Genomic DNA, 23,335 nt, shown 5'->3' on the forward strand with positions numbered 1-23,335 from the left:
TCGAGAGAACTAAACCGATAGTAAACTTGTTGAAAAAATCTGAAACCTTTGAGTGGAATGAGCGATGTGAACAAGCCTTTTCTCAAATCAAAAGTATAGTAGCCGAACCACCAATCTTAGTTAAACCTGTGTCAACCCAACCTATCATAGTTTACCTAGCAACTTCACATGAAGCTATAGGAGCTGCCTTAGTCCAAGAAAGCCCAGATCAAAAACCAATATATTTTGTGAGTAGGTCCCTTCAAAATGCCGAAACCAGATATCCCAAGGTTGAAAAAGTCGCCCTAACACTGGTGTATGCCGCAAAACGTCTTCGACCATATTTTCAGAATCATCAGATAATTTGTGAGAATAGACTATCCAATATCTAAAATTTTGAGAAAACCAGAACTTGTAGGTAGAATGGTGACATGGACGATGGAGCTCTCAGAATATGGAATCAAATACGAACCAAGAGGACCAATCAAAGCCCAATCCCTTGCGGATTTCATTATTCAAATGCCGACAACAACACAACAGGAGCAGTGGACATTATATGTAGATGGCGCGTCAAGCAAAAAAGGAAGCGGAGCAGGGATAGTACTTGAAGGACGAGATAACTTCCAAGTAGAGATGATGTTAAGATTTGAGTTCAGAACATCCAACAACCAAGCTGAATATGAAGCTCTTATTGCAGGATTGCTGTTAGCTAGGGACATGGGAGTCAAAAATGTCATTTGCAAAAGTGACTCTCAGCTTTCGGTAGGACATGTGCAAGGGGAGTATCAGGTAAAAGATCCATTATTAATGAAATATTATCATAAAGTATTAAATATTATGTAGTGCTTTAATAAGGCCGAAATAAAATTTATTCCAAGAGAATTAAATATGAAAGCAGACTCATTGTCTAAGTTAGCAAGCCAACAACGACAAGTGCAACATAATTCAGTCATACAACAAACCCTCAGCCATCCGACAGTTAGTTTAGAAGAATGCCTCAATATTACAACATCAAAAGATGAATGGATAAACACATATATAGAAGTTATAAAGAGCCAAGAACAAGGTGTTGAACTAGATACAAAAATGGCAAAGAAAGTGGCTAGTTTTGTTTTAATTGGTGATGAACTTTACAAAAGAGGATATTCTATGCCTTTGCTAAAGTGTCTCTCAAGAGAGCAAGCTCAATAAGTAGTTAAAGAACTTCATGAAGGAATTTGTGGATTACACTGTGGAGCTCGAACAATGGCAACAAAAGTTTGCAGAGTCGGATACTACTGGCCAACAATTCGAGAAGATTGTGAGATCTATGTTAAAGCATGTAAAAATGTCAAGAGTTTGGAAGTTTAAACCATATACCAGCACAAGAGTTGCAAGGAATTATTTCTCCATGGCCATTTGCAAAGTGGGGAATTGATATACTTGGTCCATTTCCACTTGGACGAGGACAAACCAAGTTCATGATAGTAGCTGTGGACTACTTTACAAAATGGATAGAAGCAGAAACATTTACTAAGATAACGACTCAGCAAGTTCAAACGTTTGTATGGAAAAATATAATATGTCGATTTGGAATCGCACACACCATTATAACTGACAATGGCCGACAGTTCATTGACAAAAAACTTATGGAATTTTTTGCAGATTTGGGGATCAAGTCTACAAACACTTCAGTTGAACATCCGCAAACGAATGGACAAGCTGAAGTTGCAAACAAAGTTATTCTCGGACAATTAAAGAAGAGGTTAGGAAGCACTAAAGGTTTATGGGCAGAGAAGTTGCCAGAGATATTATGGGCATATAGGTGCACACCACAAACTTCAACTGGTGAAACACCATTCAACCTCACATATGGAATAGACGCAATGCTACCAGTGGAAGTTAATGAACCAACATTACGAAGGAAAATGGAGGATTGGAATATCAACAATGAATGTTTGAGGATTGACCTTGATCTTATTGAAGAACTTAGAGAACAAGCAAAGATAAAGGAAGCAGCAGTAAAGAGAAGAGCAATGAAGAGGTTTAATGCAAAAGTAAAGTTAAGAGATTTTAAAGAAGGGGATTTGGTCTGGAGAATGCGAACTGATGCTCGAAAAGATCCACGACATGGAAAACTAGCATCCAATTGGGAAGGTCCTTTCAGGGTACTGGAAAATTTGAAAAATGGAGCCTACAAATTAGAGACTTTGGAAGAAAAAGTGATACCAAGAACCTGGAATGAAAGCCATTTGAAGTTTTATTTTAGTTAAGGCAGAAGATGTAAAAAAGAAGACTTTGATGTACATATTTGTCGTTTAATGAAGAAGAAGCAATATTGAATGACAAAAATAATCTCATTTACTTTCATTTTTCGGTCATGGATGATTTCATTCCAGGTGAAACCCAACTGAAAGAATTCTTTGGTCTTGGAAGATTTCATCATAATTAAAACCCTGCCAAAGAAGACAAATAAAAAAACAATTCGGGCTTGGATGCTTTCACTCTAAGTGAAAACCCTCCCGATATCACATATAGTGAAATGCAAAGCAAAAAACTCTTAAATTTTTGCATACTTAAAATATAAAATCATAAGGTCCAACCAAACGTTGGCATTACGAAACCGAGAGCTAAGTCGGTATTACTAAAAAACCGAAAGGTGGTTAATAATTGTCTACTTCAAAACCGAAAGGTCCAAGTTAACAAAGTGATTAATAGTTTTATGCCTTCAAAACCGCAAGGTCCAGAGCAACAATTTCATAATTCAAAACCGAAAGGTAGTTAATAATTTTTTACTTCAAAACTGAAAGATCCAGGTTGCGAAGTGATCAATAATTTTACTTAAAAATCGAAAGGTCCAAGTTGCAAAGTGGTCAATAATTTTATTTTTCATAACCGAAAAGTCTAATTAAAGATATATCAAACCAACTATTTTCCAAAGAATATTATGTATAGTTCTCATGTATGTTATATTAGATTCATTAAACTAATATATATTTTGAGCATACTATAAACCGAGAGGTCTCAAATTTTTTGCATAGCAGAAAGCAAAAATCGAGAGGTCTTATCGAAAAACCGAAAGGTTTTAATACAAAACCGAGAGGTCTTAAGGCAAAACCGAGAGGTCTAACCAAACATTGGCGTATCAGTATCAAGTCCAAAAGTTCAAACCTATAAAAATAGTCAAAATTGGTCTCTAACTAGAAAAACCGAGAACTTTAATTAGGAAGTTCATAAAACAACTGTTTATAGTTCAACCTCAAAAACCGAAAGGTCCAGGTTGCAAAGTAATTAAATAATTTTATACTTCAAAACCGAAAGGTTCAGGTTACAAGGTGATTAATAATTTTATGCTTTAACAATCGAAAGGTCTAATTGAAGATGTATTAAATCAACTCTTTTCCAAAGAATAGTGTAGATCTCATCGTCATTGAAGCCAAAAAGGTAAGATGAATTTATCTTAGGTTGGAAAAATAAATCAAAGTTAAACTCGAGAATGTTATTTTATTTTTATTTTGGTTAACTAAAACCGAATACTAAAATCGAAAAGGTGGAACCGGATAAGTTGATTATATTAGATCATCTAACTTTATCTTTCTTGCATACCTATGTTAAATAAGATTATTCACTAGCAAGCAATTATGTTACGTGCGAAGTAAGTAAAATATTATATATAGTTTGATTCTATACATCCAAAATAACCTCTTGATGATTTCATGTCAATAATAAATAAATAATAATTTATAATTGAAAGATAACATTTAAAGCATTTAAGTTAGATAACCGAAAGGTTAGCACCGAAAGATTAGCACCGAGAAATTAGGACCAAGAAGTCTATGATAGCATTTGCTCGTAACCGAAAAACAAAATTAATCAATTAGATCACATAACCGAAAGATCAAGATTGAGAATTCTGTGATAATATTTATGGATAACCGAAAAATAACATTAAATATTCCAAATAAATAACCAATTGGTTCGGCCGAGAGGTCTAAAATGATATTTAAATGGTAACAAAAAAATGGCTCAAATTAAAAGAAAACAATAAACTTTATAAATTCAAACCGGTAAGTTCCAAAAGCGATTACATTAAGAATGCAAGAATCAATACATTGCTCAGATATCATGACATTCCAAAACAAATTCACTTCTCGATAAGCAAACCGAGAGCTACAAACAAAAATTATAACCTATATTCATCTAGTTCACGACGTTCACATCTTCAGCATCCTCTTTGGGAATCTCACTAACAGAAATTAATTCACCATTGTAAAAATCCTTCTTAAGAACAAAATTGCCTTCATCGATAGGAATCTTATAAAAATACTTTGCTCAGAGATAATTTATGTTGAAGAGCCTTGTCAAAGCCTAATTTATGTTGCTCCAAGATAATTTTCTCGGCTTCAAAAACATTTACCTTCAACTGCTCTATCTCTTTCTTCATAACCGTGATGGTGCTTGTGTTAGATTCCTTTACAGAAGATAATTCCAATATCTTCTCATCCAAAAGTTGATTTTCACTACGAAGTCGAATGTTATCTTCATCAATCTTCAAGTTCTCGGCCTTTAACTCAGAGATATGCTTTACAATATTTCCTTTTCTATCTCTTGTTGATTTTTCTGCATGTTCATTTTTTCTAGTTGCAAAGCTAACGAACTCATTTTCTCATTAGTCTCGGCAAGTTCACTCTTCAACTTTTCAAACTCAGCAAGAGACACACAATTCCCATTCTTCGCTTTCATTATCTTCCCAATCAAAAGAGTTCTACTCGAAAGCTCGAAAATAGAATCAGCCAGAGAAGCAACATCAGTGGCTTTCAACATATTATAAGATGATTCACTAAAAGAGGTTTGAACGAACTTCACATATTTCGTTGAATAACCAAAAATTGTTTCAGGAAGAGGTTCAATTGAACCACCTTCAGCGTGACGATGGCGCCGAGAAGAAGAGTGAGATCTCTTGCTACTTCTATCTCGTTTCTTAGACTTCTTCGAAGGACCAACAACATGAGCATCATTTGTAGGTTCAGCTGCTTCAACGCGTGAAACAGGTTCTATAGTCTCCACTTCCACCACAAGATTGACCACATTCTCACGTCGAGGGGTTACATCGCCTGCTTTGTTGAAAAGTCTTGTGAAATAAGATTGAGCTTTTGGATTGGTGCTTGCCATCAAAGCTGAAAATCAATAAAAAATTTAGCAAAGTTAAAAATTTCATCCTATAAAGCGAGAAAATGTGAAACAACCACATACCAATAAGATATACTCGGGGTCTTGTTGAAGTGTACAATTATAGCAAGGCGCGAGTGGGAATCCGGTAAGAGAGGTGACTAAAAACTTCAATAACATGACGATCGGCAACATCCATTGAGTGAAAAGACATTGAGTTAAACTTCAAAGGATCTTTCGTCCAATATAGAGGAAACTTTGGAGAATCTCCATTAAAAAAATACTCTCTTCCTCTTGGCTCTATTAGAATTTTGAAAAATCCTCCCTTAAAATCCTTATATGAAGAGGTAAAAGGTTTAAGAAAACAAATATCGGGTTTACTAATAAGGGACAACCAACCTGGTCGTTTACCAGGCCGAGAGCTATAATAATACAAGAAAGATGTGGGGCTAGGAGAAAGTGATAATAATTTACATAAAATACTAAAAGCTTGCATTGAAGCCCAACCATTGGGATGTAGTTGGGTATGAGCAATATTAAGAAAATTAAGAACGCCCATTTGAAAATTGTTCAAAGGCAATCGAATATGAAGGTCTCTAAAAAAACAAGCATAAAAATAAAAAAATTCATAGTTATCACCCTCTCGGCCATGGCAAACGTTATCAACATTCCCAACACGCCGAAAAGAAATTATGTCATTCTCAATATCAGAATAATAAATCTGAGAATGGGAAAGGAAACTACGAAGTTCACTGGCAGAACGGTACCGAGAAAAGAACTCTCGGACCTTAGGATTAACCCACTGATAACCTGGACGCAGATTTTTCGGGGACATAATTCTTTCGAATATTGGAGGAGCGTCAACAGTAGGAGTTCCATTCGAATCCTTCATACAAGAAGGAGTAGCAGAAGAAGACTTTTATTCAAGATGCTCTTATTCTCGAACCACTCGGCCAGTAGATTCACCACCCGCGCTTGAAAAACCACTCAAATCATCAGTAGCAGAAGAAGAACTCGAAATAGACATATTACCTTTAAAGACACAAATGAAGCTTGAAAACGAAGTTCCTTTCAGAAAGCAACGAAACTCACATAAAACCATAATAGGTTGAAGGAGAGACCTATTTATAACCCAAAACAAACCCTAGAACTTGAAACGTTACAACAACTTGAAACCGTTAAAAAATACATCATCTAACGGTTAAAACAACAAATTCACGTCAAATCACTTAGTCTGAACAAAATAAATCACGAGAAACGAGGCATTTAATATCAAATCAAATCACATTTCAAAACTATTATATTATATTCACACATAAAATACTTTTCTTAAAACTTAAATAAAAATCTTTATGTCTCGGGGGCCAGTGTACTGGTAGGCTAAAACTGAGAGGTTAAGCCGAGAGCTAGATACAAGACATAACCGAGAGGTTATGTATAAAAGAATAAAACAAAATATAAATGTTATTATAATAAGGCCCAATTAAATAAAAGTCTGCATTAGGGGGTGTGTAAATAATAAAACGGTGTAGAAAGAAAGTCCAAAGGTAAAAGCATAAGCCCATTAAGAAAATTGTATAAACAGGAGGTCAACATAAGAAGCAGGTAAAAGTGATTTTTGTCTGATGAACATAAATCTATTTCTGACTTTGGCATCGGAGCGCCTTGCAGGTACACCCCCCCCATCTGTGTGAAGGAGAAGCCGAGAGCACCCAGCGTGAGGAGAAGCCGAGAGTATCCAGCTTGAGGAGAAGCCGAGAGCATCCAGCCGTAGTTGAAACCAAGAACATCTAGCCCTAGTTGAAGTCGAGAGGATCCAACCCAAGAGGAAACCAAGAGAGTCTAGCCTAAAATTGGAAGATTTGTACAAGAGTTAATCTTTTCAACCTGATTCTAGTGTTCTTGGTCCTTGTTGGAACAAGAATAATTAAAAAAAATATATTTATTTAAATATTTTATTTATATAGGACATTAAATAATTTAGAATTTTTATGTGTTTAAAATTTTAAATTATTTAAAAATCTTATTATTATAAATTTTTATCCAAATATGACATTCAATAATTTAGGATTTGTATTTATTTATATTTGTAAATAATTTAAGAATTTTATTTATTATAAATTTTTATTTAAGTATGATATTCAATAATTAGAATTTGTATTTATTTCTAATTTTAAATAATTTATGTATTTTATTTATTGCAATTTTTTTAAGTACTACATTTATTAATTTAAGATTTGTATTTGTTTAGAATTTTAAATAATTTAGGATTTTTTTATTTCCTTTAAATTAAGTATGACATCTTTTATTTCCATTTAGGATTTTGCATAATTTAGGAATTTAATTTATCTAAAAAATATATTTTGTAACAACGTGCTTTTTTTTAAAAAACCAACATAAACATTCTTCCCACCACAATACCCTTTTTCTTTGATTTCTCTTCTTTCTCTCTCTCTCCATATTCTCTTCTCTCCCCCTCTCCTAATTTTTCTCTCCCAAACTTCATCTATTTTAGAATCTGATCATACCACGCTGTAGCTGAGGAGTTAAGGAACATTTCTACCTTATCATATTTTTAAACATTGTAAGTTCATTTTTACTCTAAATATCCTTTGTTCTCCGTTTTTCCTTAGGATTTAATCATCAATCTTGGTGGGGTCAGTTGAGAAGTTTAATCCTCTCAACTTATTCTACTATATACTGAATTTTTTTTTTATGTTTGGATAACTTGCATTAGGCCCGTAAATCTTGAAGCTTATCCAGACTGTGGGGAATAAAATTCTAAAATTTGCTTGGAAAGCAAGCAATTGAGGTAAGGGAAGCTAAATTTAATTTTTAATAGTACCCTAAGATAGAAGATCTGAATGCGGAAGGGACGTGGTCCCAATATTCAATTTTTCTTGCAGGGACGTTGTGTGTTATATATATTGGGTTGTTTGTTTATATTATTTAAATTTGTGGAAATATTAGGTTTTGATGATTTAGTATTAAAGTGTTATTTTTTTTTATGTCAAATAGACTTTTGAATATTGTGGATCACTTTTTGAATGATATTGTATGAAGGAATGGTATGGAATTAAATTCATACATTTGGGATAATGTATGGACTGATGTTTGCTGTGTATTAAGTATTGATGCCTATGTGGTAACAAAGATCTCCGAGCTTCACTGATGATCTAAGTCACGTAAACTAAGATATCAGGTGGTGAGAAGCTGATGGGGGAGTTCATGCACACCGTGACATATGAGATGCACGGCTTGGGTTGTATTGAGCTTACCCTGATCCTTTCTGTTGGATTCGCTGGTAATCTTTGGATCAGGTGTTAGTCTCTGGTAGGACTTACTTAATACGGGTCTTCCGGAAGATGTTGTTTGTTGAATATTCTGGATGTATAGATCCATGTGAGATCTATGTGATTGTTTTATTGTTGAGATTTGAAGAAAATTGAATAATTTGAGAAATTGATCATGTAATTTGGTTTTCTCTTTGGATTTAAGTGTGTATATTATAAAATTCTATTTTCACTAGCTTACCCTTGCTTTTCTTGCTGTGTTTGAACTACAATGACTGTACTATGTACACGAGCAGATGACCATACAGGTGCAGGAGAGCCTTAGAGGTTTCAGAGTCTTATTTTGAGTTGTGGATATGTAAATATTTGTATTTCTATAAATCCTAATTATGTATTAGGAATGTTTTTAGAAACTCCAAGTTTGTATAGAAGCTGGTAGAACTATTATTGTAATAGTTATATGTAAATTATGGGGTGTTACATTTAATGGTATAAGAGCGGTTCATCCTTATGATAACCTGAGGGTATTGGGTTTATTTTGTTTCTCCTGTGTGTAGATTTTTGTTTAAGTCTAGCCTCAAGACTTAGTTAAAAGTTTCTAATAAGATGTTTGAAAAAGTTGTTTTTCTTGAAATCTTGTTTGTGTTCGAGTCAAGTTAATTGTTATGAATAAAGATGAAAGTATTAAGAATGAAAAGAATCTTGATAGAGTGCTGAGGGTGCACACTCATGACTAGATCAAGATTATTTTCTATCTTAATTCTAAGTAGCTAGAATACATTTTAGAGATAAGTCTTGATTGGTCTTGTATCTATTTTGTGTGATTATTTCTTTTAAGTTAATTTGTCTTAAAGATGTAGCTGCAAATTTTTAGTAATTTCTAATCCAATTCTTTATGTGCTTAGTAGATGGCACGTAGACCACCTACTCCTCCTCCACTAGTAGATATGCCCAACTTAGCTCGGGCAATAGAGATGATGGCAACAACCTTGCAACAACAGAGTGCTACTATGGCACAACAGCATCAGGCCGCCCTTCATCAATTAGAAACTACAAGATTAACAGCTGAAGCATCTTAGCTTCATCAACAACCCCATACCTTTAGTCTGGAGGATTTTCTGAGACACAATCCACCCAAGTTTAATGGGAAGGTAAATCCAGATGAAGCAAACCAGTGGGTAAGAGACATAGAAAGAATCTTTGAAGCTACTCAATGCCCTGAAGAGAGAAAGTTATCTTATGCCATCTATATGCTTAATGAAGAAACTGAGTTTTGGTGGATAGGCATGAAGCAAATGATTGAAGACAAAGGAGAAGATGCCACTTGGGAGAACTTCAAAGTAAGATTCCTGGAGGAGTATTTTCCTGACAGTGTTAGGTATGCAAAAGAAATTGAATTCATGCAGCTGGAACAAAGAAATCTTTCAGTCACTGAAAATGCTACTAGGTTCAAACACGTAGCTAGATTCTACACCCAAACCATGACTGAGGCTTGGAAATGTAGAAAATTTGAGTTTGGATTGAAGCAAGAACTTAAAGAAGTGGTGATTCCTATGTCCATTAGAGATTTCCTTGCTCTAGTGGAGAAAGCAAAAGTAGTGGAGAGTTTGAAAATTAGTAGCAGACTTGCTAAGCCTCAAGTGGGAGGGCATTCTAAAAGCATGCCTAAATATGAAGATAGAAAGAAACCTTATTTCAGACCAAAATCTTATAGCAGCGGAAGACCCAGTCCTCAATCACCACCTAGTTTCAGATGTTTTAGATGCGGTGGACCACATGTTGTTAGATTTTGCCCTCATCCAGTGTCAAATGTGACATGTGATAGATGTCACAGGTATGGTCATGCAACATAAGACTGTCGTGTCCAATTGGGAGCTCCAAATTCTGGCGGAGTGCAGCAAGTACAACAAAATAATAATAAAAAACCCAAAGCGGCTGCCAGAGTTTTTGCTATTAGTGGAGCTGAAGCTTCACACTCTGATAGCCTTGTTAGAGGTATTTGTTCTATCCTTGGAACACAGTTATCTATATTGTTTGATTCTGGGGCAACCCATTCTTTTATATCTTTTGATTGTGCTAAGAAACTTAAGTTGCCAGTTCGAGAATTAGAATTTGAGTTGGTGGTATCTACACCAACAAAAGGTATTATAGTAACTTCTTCCATGTGTACTGAGTGTCCAGTAATTATAGATGGGCAGAGATACAAGATCAACATGATTTGTATACCTCTAAAAGATTTGGAGGTTATTTTGGGAATGGATTGGTTGTCTGCTAATCATATCCTTATAGATTGTGCTCGGAAAAAGTTAATTTTCCCTAAATTAGAAGGAATGCAGGTTATCTCAGCTCATCAGTTTGAGAGAGAGATACAAGAAGGTGCAAAATGTTTTATGCTCTTGGCTTGTTCTATAGTTACTGATAAAGTACAAAAAGATATATTTGTAGTTCAGGAGTTTATGGATGTATTTCCTGATGAGATTCCTGGACTTCCACCTAAAAGAGAGGTAGAGTTTGCAATAGACTTGATTCCTGGAGCAGGCCCAGTGTCAATTTCTCCATACCGAATGGCACCAGCAACAGAGTTAGCTGAATTGAAGAAACAACTAGAAGACTTATTGGAGAAGCAATTCATTCGACCTAGTGTTTCTCCATGGGGAACTCCAGTGCTATTAGTGAAGAAGAAGGATGGTTCATCACGTCTATGCATAGATTATAGACAATTAAACAAGTTAACAATAAAGAATAAATATCATCTTCCTAGAATTGATGATCTGATGGATCAGTTGCATGGGGCAGTTGTCTTTTCTAAAATAGATCTGCGCTCAGGTTATCACCAAATTTCAGTGAAAGCAGAAGATGTTTAGAAGACTTCTTTTAGATCAAGGTATGGTCACTATGAATTTTTGGTCATGCCATTTGGTGTGACTAATGCTCCAGCTACTTTCATGGATTATATGAGTCGAATATTCAAATCTTTTCTTGATAAGTTTGTGGTAGTGTTCATAGATGACATCTTGATCTATTCTCGTACAAGGGAAGAACATGTAAAGCATCTTAGAACCGTCCTGAACATTTTGAGAGAAAAACAATTATATGCTAAACTTTCAAAATGTGACTTCTGGATGTCAGAAATACAATTTTTAGGACATGTCATCTCTGCACAGGGAATATCAGTAGATCCTTCTAAAGTGGAGGTTGTACTTCAGTGGGAGCGTCCTAAAACAGTTACAGAAATTAGAAGCTTTGTCGGATTAGCAGGATATTACAAGAGATTTATAGAAGGCTTTTCTAAAATAGTGGCTCCTTTGACCAATTGACTAGAAAGGATCATCCTTTTGCATGGACTGAACAATGTGAGAGAAGCTTTGAAGAGTTGAAAAGAAGGTTGACTAATGCTCCTGTATTGACAATCCCTAATACCAATCAATCTTTGGAAGTTTTTTGTGATGCTTCCTATTAGGGATTGGGTTGTGTTTTGATGCAGAATAAGAAAGTTGTTGCCTACACTTCTCGTCAGTTAAAGGTGCATGAAAGAAATTATCCAACTCATGATCTAGAATTGGCAGCAGTTGTCTTTGCTTTAAAAATATGGAGACATTTTCTTTACGGAGTTAGTTTTAATGTGTTCAATGATCATAAAAGCTTGAAGTATTTGTTTGAACAGAAGGAGTTAAATATGAGGCAGAGGAGATGGATTGAATTTTTAAAAGACTATGATTTCCAGCTAATATATCATCGTGGGAAGGTAAATGTTGTTGCAAATGCGTTGAGTCGTAAAAAGATACAAATGTCGTCGCTTATGATTAGAGAGCTAGCATTGATTGAAGATTTCAGGAGTATGAATTTGGAGGTTTCCATGTCTTCAAATTGCATTAGTTGTAATACAGTTGTTATAACTATTGAATTTCTGGAGAAGGTGAAGGAGAAGCAATTGGAAGATTCAAAATTGAAGAACTTCATGGACTTATTAAATACTGACAAAGCTAAAGACTTCTCTTTAGGAGTGGATGGTATTTTGAGATTCAAAAATAGAATATGTATACCAGAGGATAATGAACTAAAGCAAACAGTGTTATCTGAAGGTCATAAAAGCAAACTCAGTTTACATCAAGGAATGACCAAGATGTATCAAGATCTCAAGAAGTCTTATTGGTGGCATGGCATGAAGAATGATGTAGCTAAGTTTGTAGCTGCTTGCTTGACTTTTAAGAAATCAAAGATTGAACGTCAACGGCCTGGAGGCATGTTAACTCAGTTAGACATTCCAGTGTGGAAGTGGGATAGTATCTCAATGGATTTTGTTACCCACTTACCACATACTTTGAGGAAACATGACTCTGTTTGGGTCATAGTGGACAGGTTGACAAAGATGACACACTTCCTACCTATAGACTTGAGAATCTCTATGCGAAAATTGGCCCAGATTTACATAGATGAAATAGTCAGATTGCATGGTGTACCCTCCAGCATAGTTTCAGATAGAGATCCCAAATTTACCTCCAGATTTTGGCAAACACTTCAAGAAGCCTTGGGGACTAAACTCAGACTTAGTTCAGCATATCATCCTCACACTGATGGACAATTAGAGAGAACTATTAAGACCTTAGAGGATTTGCTTAGGACTTGTGTGTTAGATCATTTGGGCAGTTGGGATGAAATTCTACCACTGGTAGAGTTCACTTACAATAATAGTTACCAAGCTAGCATAGGAATGGCTCTTTTTGAGGAATTGTATGGAAGAAAGTGCAGGACACCTCTGTGCTGGTTTCAAGATGGTGAGAGTGTGTTAATTGGACCTGAATTAATACAACAAACCAATGAGAAAGTAAAAATGATTCAGGAAAGATTGAAAACATCTCTCAGCAGGCAAAAATCTTATGCAGATCAAAGAAGAAGACCTTTAGAATTCTCTGCGGGTGAGCATGTCTTTTTGAGAGTTACACCATTCACTGGTGTAGGAAGAGCACTCAAATCCGAGAAATTGACTCCTAAGTTCATAAGACCTTATCAAATTCTCCGAAGAATAGGCCCCGTGGCTTATGAAATTGCTTTGCCTCCTCCTTTAGCTAACCTTCACAATATTTTCCATGTGTCCCAGCGAAGAAAGTACGTACCTGATCCAAGTCACATTCTAGAGTCTAATTCCTTCCTGGTGAAAGAAAATTTGTCGTTTGAAGTGAAGTCAATCAGAATTTTAGATTCACAAGTGAAACAACTTCGTGGAAGGAGTATTCCCATGGTGAAAGTATTGTGGGATCTCATATCTGAAGACTCCACTTGGGAAATTGAAGAGGAGATACGAGCATCATACCCTAATCTCTATATTGGTAAGTTCATTTTCGAGGACGAAATTTTTTGTAGTTGGAGATAATGTAACAACGTGCCTTTTTTAAAAAAACCAATAGAAACATTCTTCCCACAACAGTACCCATTTTCTTTGATTTCTCTTCTTTTTTTTTCTCTCTCTCTCTCCATATTCTCTTTTTTCCCTCTCTCCTAATTTTTCTCTCCCAAACTTCATCTATTTTAGAATCTGATCATACCACGCTGTAGCTGAGGAGTTAAGGAACATTTCTACCCGATCTGACTTTTAAACAGAGTAAGTTCATTTTTATTCTAAATATCTTTTGTTCTATGTTTTTCCTTAGGATTTAATCATCAATCTTGGTGGGGTTAGTTGAAAAGTTTAATCCTCTCAACTTATTCTACTATATACTGAATTTTTGTTATGTTTGGATAACTTGCATTAGGCCCGTAAATCTTGAAGCTTATCCAGACTGTGGGGAATAAAATTCTAAAAGTTGCTTGGAAAGCAAGCAATTGAGGTAAGGGAAGCTAAATTTAATTTTTAATAGCACCCTAGGATAGAAGATCTGAATGCGGAAGGGACGTGGTCCCAATATTCAATTTTTCTTGCTGGGATGTTGTGTGTTATATATATTGGGTTGTTTGTTTATATTATTTAAATTTGTGGAAATATTAGGTTTTGATGATTTAGTATTAAAGTGTTATTTTTTTTTATGTCAAATAGACTTTTGAATATTGTGGATCACTTTTTGAATGATATTGTATGACGGAATGGTATGGAATTGAATTCATACATTTGGGATAATGTATGGACTGATGTTTGTTGTGTATTAAGTATTGATGCCTATGTGGTAACAGAGATCTCCGAGCTTCACTGATGATCTAAGTCACATAAACTAATATATCAGATGATGAGAAGTTGATGGGGGAGTTCATGCACACCGTGACATATGAGATGCACGACTTGGGTTGTATTGAGCTTATCCTAATCCTTTCTGTTGGATTCGCTGGTAATCTTTGGATCAGGTGTTAGTCTCTGGTAGGACTTACTTAATTCGGGTCTTCCGGAAGATGTTGTTTGTTGAATATTCTGGATGTGTAGATCCATGTGAGATCTATGTGATTGCTTTATTGTTGAGATTTGAAGAAAATTGAATAATTTGATAAATTGATCATGTAATTTGGTTTTCTCTTTGGATTTAAGTGTGTATATTATAAAATTCTATTTTCACTAGCTTACCCTTGCTTTTCTTGTTGTGTTTGAACTGCGATGACTGTACTACGTATACGAGCACCATACAGGTGCAGGAGAGCCTTAGAGGTTTCAGAGTCTTATTTTGAGTTGTGGATATGTAAGTATTTGTATTTCTATAAATCCTAATCATGTATTAGGAATGTTTTGAGAAACTCCAAGTTTGTATAGAATCTGGTAGAACATTTATTGTAATAGTTATACGTAAATTATGGGGTGTTACATATTTGTTTAAAACATTAAATCATTTAGATTTTGTATTTATTTACGATTTTAAAAAATTTATAAATGTTATTTATTATTTAGGATTTGTATTCATTTAGAAATTTGAATAACATAGAAATTTAATTAATTTAGATTTTCATTTAAGAATGACATTAAATAATTTAGAAATTTTATTGATTTTCAATTTTTTTTAAGAATGAGATTAAATGATTTAGGAATTGTATTGATTTTGAATTTTTATTTAAGAATGACATTAAATATTTTTGGACTTATATTTATTTATGATTTTGAAAAACCTATAAATTTCCTTTATTTTTGTTTTTTATTTAAGTTGAAAATAAAATAATTTAATATTTTTTTTATTATTGAGGATTTTGAAAACTTAGAAATGTTTTATTTATTTCAGAATTTTATTTAAGAATCACATTAAATTATTTAGGATATGTATTTATTTAGAATTTTGAATAATTTAGTAACTTTATTGATATTCGATTTTTATTTAAGAATAACATTAAAATTGAGTGAATTTATATTTATTTAGGATGTTGAAAAATTTATAAATTTTATATTTTTATTTAAGTAGAAAATAAATAATAGGACGAGAAATAGTAAGAAAACATAATGAAAGTATTATCCGACAAATAAACTATTCCAATTTTGCAATTAGAATTAGTTTTATCTAAGCATAAACATGACTTTAGTTAAAAAAAATTCCATAACACAAAAAAATATAGAAATTAAACTGGATGAAGAATAATTGATGTTTGATTTACATAAAATATACATGCATTATACAAAATATACATAAAAACAAAAGATCCATCACTTAAGGTTCCTGAAAAAGAAAACATTTTTTAAAGAATCAAAACCTAAAAGGGTCTAATACAGTTTTGGGAAAATACATTAAGCGTAAGAGTGTCAGAAAAAGAAGATAAAACATAACCAATATTGAGTTTTGCAATTTTGATTGAATGAGAAACCACATTGAGTTAAAAAAACATATAAAAGTAAACATTAATAATGTAAAAAAATCTTAACTTTTAAACCGTGCAAATAAATTTGTTTTTCCATTCCAAAGAACATGGTTTTACTTTAAGCATTACCATTAATGAAATTTTTGTTTGACTTTAGACATAGAAACCTAACTTTAGAAAGAGAAACCTACAGGGAAATATAGTTGTCAGGTTGTAAACATAAGAGATTTGAACAAACATCTCTCTATAAACAATCACCTTAAACAATTGAAGGTCCAAACAATGTGTCAAAAAGATGAAATAAAGCATTTTAAAAATTGATAGAATGATCAACCTCAGTATGTCAGAAAATTGGAACTTTACGTAGACAAACATCTCTCTATAAACAATCACCTTAAATAATTGAAGGTCCAAACAATGTGTCAAAAAGATGAAATAAAGCATTTTAAAAATTGATAGAATGATCAACCTCAGTATGTCAGAAAATTGGAACTTTACGTAGGTTTGTTTTGCAGAATTGCAAAAGAGCCTTTTTGTTTAACAAAAAAAAAGGAACCCTTGCATTGGAAAGTTATGGAATAATACAGAGATTGCAAGAATACAAGTTTTACCTAATAAGATTGACTTTTCAAATTTAGAATCAATGACAAACCCTGATGACTACGAAAATGTATTAAAACAAACACTACCCATACCAAAAATACAAATAGAAATAAGAATAAACATAAGTTTAATTTAGTGTAAAAAATGTGGAACACAGATTTCCAGAATACACAGATGCAGAACATAGACAGAAAAAGGTGGAAATCCTAACAGAGAAATCTTACCAATTTCATATAACCATAGACTCTTGTTTTTCCATGCGGACGAAAGAAGGAAAAAATCTTTCCTTGGTGCTTGATATACTGGGAATCAGTTTGAAAACCTGAAAATCAAGAAACAAAGCTATAAAAGTAGCGGTGCCGTTCACAGATTACTAAAACCGTAAAGAAATCAAAGAGGAGAAAAAGTGAGATAATGACTTAACATTATAAGATAATCAGGTAATAAAAACAAAAGAACCAAATGAAAGAAAGTCGGTAGAAGTATAAAATCAAATCTCTACAAAATGATATTTGAAAAAATGAAAACTTTTTAATACTTACTTTGCAAAACAGGAAAATGAATATACAAACCTCTGAAAGTAGCTGTGGGGTTGACAGATTCATGAAAAAGGAAAAGAAATAAAAGAAGAGAAAAAGTTGGATACAAAGAGCACAAAACAACATTAATGACTTAAGGCAAGAAGGTAATAGAAACAAAAAAAACCTAATGCAACGCACGCGGGTAAAGGTTTAAAATCATATCTAAGTTTATTGAAAATGAAAACTTTATCAACACATCCTATGCAAACATGAGAATGAAGAAACAAATGAATGTTTGACTTGAATCTATCTATAATACAAACTTTCTGAACACTTTCTCTGGAAAAAGACAAAAAGATGAAAACTTTATCCCCTTTCAGCCTCATTGTTAACCAGACACCTGTGATCCAACCTTGACTATTAAGAAAACAAACCAAAACAAAAATAAAGGTCTTATGGTGTAGAGGATGAACATAAAAACTGGTTCTTTATCCAACAAAAAGAATCACTTCCATTCAATGTACTCTTTTAGGGTTTAGGATTTACTATTTTGAGGAAATAAAAATTAGAATTAATGAACTTCACATGGAGCTGAAAGAAACAATCAAAGGAGTATAGGGAAACCACAATCATGAGTTGAAAAATCTAAATGACTGAAAACTTCCTTTATTTAATGGTATTTGATATTTATAAATTTTCAATTAACTTTTATAAACTAAAATAACTTTTATTTGTGTAAAATATTAATTCATTTAATTTTTGTATTTATTTAAGAATTTGATTGAAATGCTAAATAATAGTAATCTTGGACATTTTATATGAATCAGAAAGGTAATTAATGTTGTTAAAATTTTAAAATTTGAAATTCTGAAAAATTAAATATTTTGAACATTTGTAATAATAATAATAATCTTGGAATTGGAAATAGTGTGTAGCAGAAGAAGTCAGAAAAAAAGATATCAATCATAAAGGTAATTAATGTTATTAATGTTGTTGAAATTTTAAAATTTGAAAATCTGAAAAATTAAATATTTGAAGATTACTAGTAATAATAATAATCTTGGAATTATAAGTGTGCAAAAGAAGTTAGAAAAAGAAGATATGAATAAAAAAGGTAATTAATGATCTTGGAATTGTAAAATTTGAAAATATGAAAAATTAAATATTTGAAGATTAATAATAATAATAATAATAATAATAATAATAATAATAATAATAATAATAATAATAATAATAATAATAATAATAATAATAATAATAATCTGGGAATTGGAAATAAGTGTGTAGCAGCAGAGAAGTCAGAAAAAGAAGACATGAATCAGAAAGGTAATTAATGATCTTGGAATTAAAAAATTTGAAAATATGAAAAATTAAATATTTGAAGATTAATAATAATAGTAATAATAATAATAATCTTGGAATTCGAAATAAGTGGGCAACGTTAAAGTTTGTCTGAAGAATACATTAACGCGAATAATAGAATTAAATACATTAATGAGAAAAAAAAATAACACACATTCATGTCTCTTTTCAAAGTAAACTATACAAAATAACATTTCATAAGAATATTTAATATTAGCTTACAAAATTTGACCGTGTATTTAAACAAAATTTGATAACTAAAATAACGTAAACAATTAATTTAATTTTCTATACTGGACATTACAACAATTTGCAAATTACATCTATCTATAATAGTAATTGAATCTCTATAATCAGAACATTGTCCTTGGAAAATTAAATTCAGAATACAATCTTGAATTTTCACAGCACTAAAAACACTATCATATGAATTGAGGTTAGTCCACTATCAAAGATCAATTTGTGGTCTTGAGAGAGTGCATGGACATAACAAAATTCCCTCCATCCACAACCAAATTTAACAAAAGCTTTGGTGGCCTTATCAGAATTTTGCAATTTACTTCACTATTATGTCAATGAAAGACAACATACTTTAACCTGTTTTCCGGAATATAATTTGCAAAAGCAAAATGAAGATCCTAAAAGAAAATAAACACATGTATGAGAGTTATCAAATAAACTAACTAAACTTAAAAGAGTCATCAAATAAGGGACATAATAAGTAGCCATTCCACTACCGGTTTCTGCACATCTTTGAGAGGAAGTCCAAACCCGAAGTAGCACAAAAAATCTCCATTAACGATTTTATCAGCAAAAAAAATGAATAATGAAAACAACAATGAGAACAAAGGAAGGAAAAGATTTCACCTTGATGCTGAAACAAAAGATGGATATGAACGAAAATCTCATTCCACTTGCACTACAGGTTGCTGCAGAAACTGAAATGTAGATGAAAAAAGGTGTTCAAAATTTAACAAAGAAAGTTTAACAACAAAAAAGAGATCTCTTTGAGTGGAAGTCCAAACCCTAAGTAGCTCAAAAAAAATCCATTAACGATTAATCACCAAAAAAATGAACAATGAAAACAACCATGAGGACAGACGAATAGAAGAAGGAAAAGATCTCACCTTGGTGCTTGAACATAAGATGGATATGAACGAAAATCCATTTCACTTCCACTACCGATTGCTGCAGAAATTGAAATGTAGATGGAAAAACTCCAAAATAGATTAAATCAGCAAAAAAGTGAAAAATGAAAAAAAAAAAACCATGAGGACAGACGAAAAGAAGAAGAAAAAGATCTCACCTTGGTGCTTGAACATAAGATGGATATGAACGAAAATCCATTCCACTTCCACTACTGGTTGCTGCAGAAACTGAAATGTAGATGAATATCATTTTTATGCTGTCAAAAGTAACAAAAAAACACAAAATCAACCATGTGAACAACAAAGAAGCAAAGAAACGGTGGAAACATGAAAAGAACGAAACTTTGATAAGAAAAACCAAAAAAGTTTTCATTTTTATATTGTGGAACAAAGAAATCGTAAATGAGATGAACATAATCCACATAACAGAAGCAATAATCACCTCGAGAAGGAGAAGGCAGAAATGAAATGAAGAAGCCAAAAATGAAGAACCATACAAGAAACCTAGAGAAGAAGAAACCAAAAGGCAACGGAAAAGAAAGAGAAACCGGGGAAGTTGAGTAATAAGAGAAAGAAACGCTGAAAGTGTATATAAAGAAATTGAGTATTTAAAGAAATGGGGTTTTGCACACGTGTAAGTCATACAGAGTGTCACTTGTCACTCCCAGAATGAGTTTCAGCTTGCTATTTTTAGTTAAAATTTCAAAAAATTTATTTTTGAATTATTTTTAGAACTTACCTTTTATTTTGAATTATTTATAGACTTCCTACAATACGGAAAGCTAACTTGTGCAATAATTTATATAAATATAATTATTTAATATTTGCTTAGGGCATGTCTAAATAAATAATTTTTAAACTTTTGAAAATAGAAAAATAGAAAAATAAATTAAATTTTACCATTAGTTAAATTAATTTGAGTATAATTTAAAAAATTAAAAAATTAAAAATGATATAAGTATTTTTTACAAATTAGTAGTTTGTGTATAAGTTAATTTTAATATTTAAAAAAAATTATCTTCTAAAAGTTAATATGAAGAAATGTATGAGTGAATTATAATAGACATATAATTATTGTTTTTAATATAAATTATTAGACGTCACTGTACCATAAAACTTATAATCTTTAAGATAAAAAAAACTAGTATAAAAAATTATATATTTAGAAAAATCTCTACATTCATAAAATGTTCCTAAGATATTTTAATGACATGTTTATGAATTATATCTGTGTTAATTATTAACATATTTAATTAACTATTTCTTAAAAAAATACTATAAACTATAATAAATAATATTTTAAACAAACCACAAATTTTCCTAGAGACCAACATTAAACTAATAAAGAGAGAAGAGGGACACATGTAAACAAATAAGCCATGTAAATGTTAATATACACATTTATACCACTTGTTCTAAGTTAACTTACTTTAAAAAATACAAAAATATTATTCACACTTTATTTAATGTAATTTAATTTCATAATAATTTGTATAATATGAACTCATAAAATAAGGATGTATAGACTTATATATTTTTCTATAATAAATAAAGTGATTTATATTAGTTTGAGTTCATTGCTATTGCTAAGATAATGCTATAATTACTAAATAAATTTGAATCAAATTGAGGATGAGGACTTCCTTAAATAATTTTGGGATATTATTTATAAAATAAATATAAACAATAAAATTCTTCATTAACACAGCTAACACAATCCAACTTTACATGAGTTAAATCTAAAATATTATTATGCATATTTAAATAACAATAATATTTCTATTATTATTATTATTGTTATTATTGAGGAAAGCAAAGAAGTTATAATGACTGTATATCTGTTCATTTTTTTACTGTAATAAAAAATAGTTATAAAATATAAGAACAATTATTATAATTAAAAATAGTTCTTACTATATTAAGATAAAATAGTGATAAATATTAGAAAAACAACTCTAAAAATATGCTGTCTTTTAGTTTTTAAATTATTATTATTTGTAATTCAGATAGTTTATATTGTTTTCTTTTTCAAATGTGTATATGTGTTTTAAAATGTTTTCTTTGTAATTTCATAATGTAAGGTAACAATTTTCTCTCATTATAAACTTAAAAATTGACAAAAACAATAAGTGATTCCTACATTTTATTGGTTATATGCTAAGCATGGTTGAACATCTTCATAAAAAGATAAAGTTCAAAAGTTCCCAGGATAACAAGAATTATTTTAAGACACTTAAATGAGTCTACTTATTCTCACAGATTAAGATACGTAAAGTCATCACAAGTCATTTTCACCGTTTAAAATTATTTAATATCTATATAATTACGAGTCGTTTTCACCGATTAAAATTATTTAATCATCAATTAGAATTATTTTATTTAGGATTTAGGTATATATATGTAGGACTAACAAAGTAGGTTGAATATTTTAGTTCACCAATTTGTTTAGATTTATCTTGTATAATTTATAATCTGTGTGGATAAACTCATGAGGTGTGCCATAAATATGTGAAACATTAAAACACAATTATTATTGTAACATTTGGATGTAGATTTTTTTTTAAAGATTTTTATATATGTGGATTGACCTGCAAGTCAATCATTATGCGAGGAAAGTCAATATAAAGCAAGATTAGAATCTTGGAGTGTCATTTTGCTAACATGGGCATGTTGTAGATATCACCTTATTTAGAAGCAACTTTTACTTACCTTATTAGTATAAAAGAAAAACTTACTTACCTTGATTTTTAAGATATTAAAAATTAAATTTCACCATTCCTTTTTATAGTGAAAGAATAAAGTTAATGTTACGATGATAAACATGTTGTAATCTAGAAAGTTGATACCTATAATCAATTTAGTGTATGATGGAGACAAGTTGATACTTTAAGAGTACTTAAATAGCAAATTCTGTAACTTATATAATGAGATTCAAAGATAATCATAAAATATTTTAATTTACAAGAGATTATTCAAATGAAGATTAAAAGTGCTTTCTTTACATTGGAACATCTCAGTACCATATTTAGTTTTCCTTTATATATTTCAGCTTGTTTTGAAAAAGACCAATAAATCATTGTAATTAAAAGAAAGTAAGAATCTTCCTATTTTAATCCCGATTTGTTAAAAAAGTTTTTGTTCACTATACATAATGTCTGATGAATCATTTTGTACTTTGGAATTATAGTTTAATTGTGTGATTTGGATTTTTGAATTATACTTTAAATGTGTGGTTTAGATTTCGTTCTTATAAGATTGGGTTTCTCATATAATGACTTCTATATCTTCTGTTTCTGGTTTTCTTTATCTTCAGGTTTAGTGATCTTTTAAATTTTTTAGTCTTTAATCCTTCTGTTTTTACCGAATGATTGTGGAAAGAACCTGCAAAGATCCTTGATGTTTAAGTTAGTATGAGTAGAATTTGTAAGTGTGAGAATTAAAAAGTTATTTATGACACTTGATTGTCTATGCTATTTATACATTTTGTTTCGATTCTTACTCTTATGAGCCCACTCGGAAAGAT

General features: G+C 31.5%; 1 protein-coding gene across 1 annotated transcript; it reads left to right on the plus strand.

Moving 5' to 3' along the window:
* The first annotated feature begins 9,706 nt into the window (after positions 1-9,706).
* Positions 9,707-11,403, plus strand: LOC150029071 (uncharacterized). Its single transcript, XM_090297917.1, has 6 exons — positions 9,707-9,798; positions 9,925-10,254; positions 10,405-10,562; positions 10,710-10,756; positions 10,871-11,001; positions 11,358-11,403. The coding sequence occupies exons 1-6, from the start codon at positions 9,707-9,709 to the stop codon at positions 11,401-11,403; spliced, it is 804 nt and encodes a 267-aa protein (XP_090154043.1).
* The last annotated feature ends 11,932 nt before the right edge of the window (positions 11,404-23,335 follow it).

The sequence above is a fragment of the Phaseolus vulgaris genome, chromosome 2 (genome assembly GCF_051622355.1).
Source record: "Phaseolus vulgaris cultivar YP4 chromosome 2, ASM5162235v1, whole genome shotgun sequence".
Classification (NCBI taxonomy): Eukaryota; Viridiplantae; Streptophyta; class Magnoliopsida; order Fabales; family Fabaceae; genus Phaseolus; species Phaseolus vulgaris.

Bases quoted from the DNA above. Each gene is read 5' to 3' on its own strand.
- LOC150029071 (XM_090297917.1), top strand. From the start codon at position 9,707: ATGAAGCAAATGATTGAAGACAAAGGAGAAGATGCCACTTGGGAGAAC. The intron at 10,563-10,709 runs GTATTATAGTAA...ATATCCTTATAG, and splicing joins GGTATCTACACCAACAAAAG to ATTGTGCTCGGAAAAAGTTA. The intron at 11,002-11,357 runs GTTAGCTGAATT...CTAATGCTCCAG, and splicing joins CGAATGGCACCAGCAACAGA to CTACTTTCATGGATTATATG.